Source organism: Fukomys damarensis, unplaced genomic scaffold (assembly GCF_012274545.1).
Source record: "Fukomys damarensis isolate Sample0158 unplaced genomic scaffold, DMR_v1.0_HiC HiC_scaffold_13, whole genome shotgun sequence".
In the NCBI taxonomy this organism is placed as follows: domain Eukaryota; kingdom Metazoa; phylum Chordata; class Mammalia; order Rodentia; family Bathyergidae; genus Fukomys; species Fukomys damarensis.
In genome coordinates this window covers 22,650,396-22,654,814 of record NW_022900925.1, presented here as the reverse complement: position 1 = coordinate 22,654,814, position 4,419 = coordinate 22,650,396, and the positions used below count along the sequence as shown (strand labels likewise).

At 54.4% G+C, this 4,419-nt stretch overlaps 1 protein-coding gene across 2 annotated transcripts in view; it reads left to right on the top strand.

Moving 5' to 3' along the window:
• Rad51d (RAD51 paralog D) overlaps positions 1–4,419 on the top strand; it is an 18,089-nt gene that overhangs the window by 1,803 nt on the left and 11,867 nt on the right. The window contains exons 1-3 of one of the 2 annotated variants that reach the window (XM_010641369.2): positions 7–169; positions 463–524; positions 672–790. In XM_010641369.2, coding sequence (XP_010639671.1) covers positions 88–169; positions 463–524; positions 672–790 — 263 coding nt within the window. In that variant the 5' untranslated portion in view covers positions 7–87. Of the gene's footprint in view, positions 1–6; positions 170–462; positions 525–671; positions 791–4,419 lie in introns of those variants that run through there. The other variant, XM_033762907.1, reaches the window with a different exon arrangement.

Sequence of the window (4,419 nt, the reverse complement as noted above, 5' to 3'; positions counted from 1 at the left end):
CGCAGCCGGCGCCCAGGGTCCTCTCCAGAAAGGGGCGCAGAGGGGCGCCCCCGAGCCCGCCCGGGCTGTCCCCGGGTTGTAGGAAGCATGGGCGTGCTCAGGGCCGGACTGTGCCCGGGCCTCACCGAGGAGATGGTCCAGCTTCTGAGGAGCCGCGCGATCAAGACAGGTGACCTCGCGGGCACGTGCCAGGGAGCCCTCCGCACAACCTGGGCAACCCGCCGGGGCGCACTCTCCTGCGCTTCCCCTCTTGCTGGAGGCTCACGACCCCCTGGGGAGGCTGGGAATGCGGGAGCCAAATCCTGGCGGATGGGGGGGGTGCTGTGTTCTGAGGCTATTTCGCGCCGGTCACCTGCGGGAGTGGAACGGACGCCGTGTTGCGTGTTGCATAGAGGAGGAAAAGCCAGCGTGGGGAAGCCCAGGCCGCCCTCGCTGCCCGTCAGCCTCGTGTCTCGTTTTCAGTGGTGGACCTGGCCACGGCAGACCTGGAGGAGGTGGCCCAGAGGTGTGGCTTGTCTTACAAGGTGAGCTCGGGGCCTGCACGCCCCATACCTGCGTGTCTTCGGGTGCCCCTCCCTAAGCCTCAGGAGCAGCCGTTTCCCAGCGGGGTGCAGGAGACCTTGTCCCACCTGCGAGACCCCTGGGCAACCTGAGTGTCGCCCCTCTGGCAGGCCCTGGTTGCCCTGAGGCGGGTGCTGCTGGCTCAGTTCTCAGCTTTCCCCTTGAATGGCGCGGACCTCTATGAGGAACTGAAGACCTCCACTGCCATCCTGTCCACCGGCATTGGAAGGTTTGTGTGTATGCCCGGGGCAGGACTTCCCAGACTTGGGTCCAGAGGGCAGCATGGGCGGATGGGAAGGAGAGGCGGCAGGACTTCGGAGTTCTTGTACCCTGGAACAGGAGTATGGGGTGTCTTAGCCTTGGCGCTATTGATGCCTTGGGCTGGGGAATCATTTGTTGGGGGTGGGGCAGTCCTTGCCTTGGGAAATGTTTGGCAGCGCCCCAGGCCTCTTCCCCTTGATGCCACTGGCACCTCCATTGTCCCCCAGTGTGATACTCAACAATGTTTCCAGCATGGCTCGGTGTCCCCCTGGAGCCCAATTGGCCCTGGTGGAGAGCCACAGCAGACCGGAGTCCTATAGGGCCCCACCGTCCATGTCACTTGAGGAGGGGCTCAGTCAAGTGACTGAGAGTGCAAGCAGTCGTTGCTCTGTGGCACTCGGAGTTAGTTAGGAATCTCCGTGGCCCCTCTTGCGTTTATCCTAAGTGGGAGGCAGGGTGAAGCCTTCCTCCAAGGGTGTCTGGTCTAGAAGCAGTGCTTTCCCACACTGAAGCAGGGAGGAAGGAGCAGGCACGCGGGAAGGGGTGCCACGGTATCTGGGTTAGGAAAGATCTGGAAGACCGCAGACGTTTTTTCTGGCCAACTGAGTCTGACCTCTTTCCTGGCATGTTCGTGCAGAGTTTGATGAATAACTGCCACGCAGAGGTTTTTGGATTGTTCTGGCCCTTGCTGTTTCTGTAACATATTCTCTGGCATGTTCGTATAGGGTGGTGCTTGCTCCTGATGGTCGGGGTTCAAGTGTGTAATCCATCAAGCCCTGGCTGATGGGTGCTTGGTGCGAGGTTTCTTTAGCAAGCTCCGCTGAGTGCCTCCTGGGCACCAGGTGTGTGCAGATGATGCATGCAGGAGTGAGGCAAGGGCCCTGCTTTTAAGGAGTATGTATGGCAGCCAGCGGGTGTAGGAGGAGGAAGGTGGTGAATCCGACAGGCTGTCAGCACGCAAGGAGGTGGCAGATTGGCCTTTGGGTTCAGGGAGCCAATAAACCAACGCACAAAGTTGTGCGTTTGCTTCTCGGTACCACCAGAAAAACCCAACATACACAGAGGGAGCAGTCAGGGAGTAAGCTGCAGGGTGCAGGTGCAGGAGGCCCTGGAGGAAGGAGGTGAGCCTTGGCATGGAGGGACAGGTGAGTGTCACAGTCTGTCATGCGTGGTTCTTCACAACCACTGGTGAGTGAGCGCGTTGCCATTAAAATCATCTTCCTGCAGATGAAGACAGTGGGACCTGGGTGAAATGACTTGCTCAAGACCCTGCAGCTGGCACAGCAGGCCGGCGTGTGAGGACTTAACTCTGCCTTGTCAGCCCTGTTGCCTTCCCCTCAGGTGGGAGGGAGGTCATTGCAAAGGCAGAGGCAGAGGCCGAGCAGACATCTGGTGTTGCTGCTGTGGGGTGTGTGAGTGTGATGGAGGCCGGTGAGAGTTGCAGGGTGTTAAAGACAAACATGACAAGTCAGCCAGGGTGGTGCCCTGTGCCTGTAATCCCAGGACTCTGAGAGGCTGAGGCAGAAGGATCGCAAGTTTGAGCCCAGCCTGGGCAACTTAGTGAGACACTGTCACAAAATAAAAAAGGGATGGAGATGTAGCTCAGCATGAAGGCTCTGGGTTCAATCCCCAGTACCATTTTTTTAAAAAAGAAAAGTGATAAGCCGTACTACCAGATGGGATGTAGGTGTGGACACCCAAAGCTGACTTACCAGGCTTCTAGACTTCCTAACAGCATGCGGTGGAGATTCAGTGCATCTAAATTTAAAACTTCAGTGGCGGGCAGAGCCACCAGTTAGAGTAAGGCCTGATAACCCAAGTTTAACAGGCTTCCTATTGCCGGCCTCCTCAGAGCCTTCGGTGCTCACGCGCAGTATGAATCTTTTCCAGGGGTAGAGCATGTGTCGTACCTTGGAAAATGCTGTGCTGGGGAGGGAGATTTGTTCCCTGAAGGCTCGAGCTTTTTTCATCTCGGCACACCCTTTTGGAATGAGGCCTTCAGGAAGTATGAGGCACTGAGCCGGTGTTTGGTTTTTTGTTTTTTTTTGGGGGGGGTACCGGGGATCAAACTCAGGACCTTGCATTTGCAAGGCAGGTGGCAGCACCACTGAGCTAAATCCCCGACTGAAGGGCGGTTCTGAGGGTGAGGCTGAGGACAAATCTCAGCAAGCCCTTGTGTGTAGGCAGCTGTGGCTGGGGGTCCCTCCTATGTTGATGCACCCAGTTAGAGGTGACTGGGGACATGTTTATGGTGGCAGGGTCCTCTCGGTGGAAGGAGACATGCGGTGGAAGCACAGGTGGGAAGTTGGCGGAGAGATGGGTCCGGGCAAACCCTATGCCAACTCAGCCTCACGACCGAGGATGTGGCTGATTCTTTTGTTTGTTTGAGGTACTGGGGATCAAACCCAGGTCCTTCATAAGGAGCTACATCCCCAGCCCTTTTTAGTTTTTATTTTGAGATAGGATCTTACAAGTCACTAAAGTGACTGGATTTGGAACTTGTGATTCTCCTGCCACAGACTCCCGTAATGCTGGGATTACAAGTATGTGCCACTGATTCTTTTGTCTTGGGCACAGAATTGGGAATTTGAACCCAGGGCTCCACACATGTTGGATGAGCTTCCTACCACTGAGCTTTACCCATATCCTTTTTATTCATTTTTTTTAGATAGAGTCTTGCTTAAGTTGCTCAGTTTGGCCTTGAGCCTGTGGTTGTTCTGCCTGCCTCAGCCACCCCAGTAGCTGGGATAACTGGCAGAGGCCATTGCGTCTGGCTTGTGGTTTACTCTTGACTACAGTCAAGAGCCAGTGCTTCAACTCTGGCTGCACGTTAGAATTCTGAGAAATTTGAAAAGAAATATTCATATTGGTTCTTCTACAAATTATTTTTTTGTTTTGTTTTGTTTTTTGAGACAGGGTCTCACTATGTAGTTGAGACTGACCTGGAACTCACTGTGTAGCCTAGGATGGTCTCGAACTCACAGTGATCCTCCTGCCTCAGCCTCCCAAGTGCTGGGTTTACAGGCATGCGCCACCACGCCCGGCTTTCTTCTACAAATTCTAACTGAACAGGTGTAGGCCACTGGTTCCCAAATTTATGTGCATGTGAGAATCACCTAGGAAACTTGAGCATTCCAAGCATGCCCTGACCAGTAGCATTCCACGGAAATGGGGCACAGGCTCTGGTGTTTTTTGAAGCTCCCAGGTGTCTTTGGTGTGCAGACAGTTTGGGAACTGCTGATATAGGGATATTTATGTATTTACTTGTTGCTGTTGTTGTTTGGGACAGGGTCTTACTGTGTAGTTCAGCGTGGCCCTAACTCACTATATACCCCAGGTTGGCGTCAAACTCATGGAGATCCTCCTGCCTCGGCTTCCTGAGTTTGGGGATTATACGAATACATTGCCACACCTGTCTGTAATGTAGGGACCTTTTAGCCAGGTGTGGGAGTATCCTATAATCCTAGCACTTGGGAGGCTGAGGCAGGAGGACTACCACAAGCTCAAAGCCAGCCTAGGCTACATAGTGAGTTCAAGGCCAGCCTGGGCTGCACAATGAGAACCTGTCTCTAAAAAAACTAAATATATATGTGTATA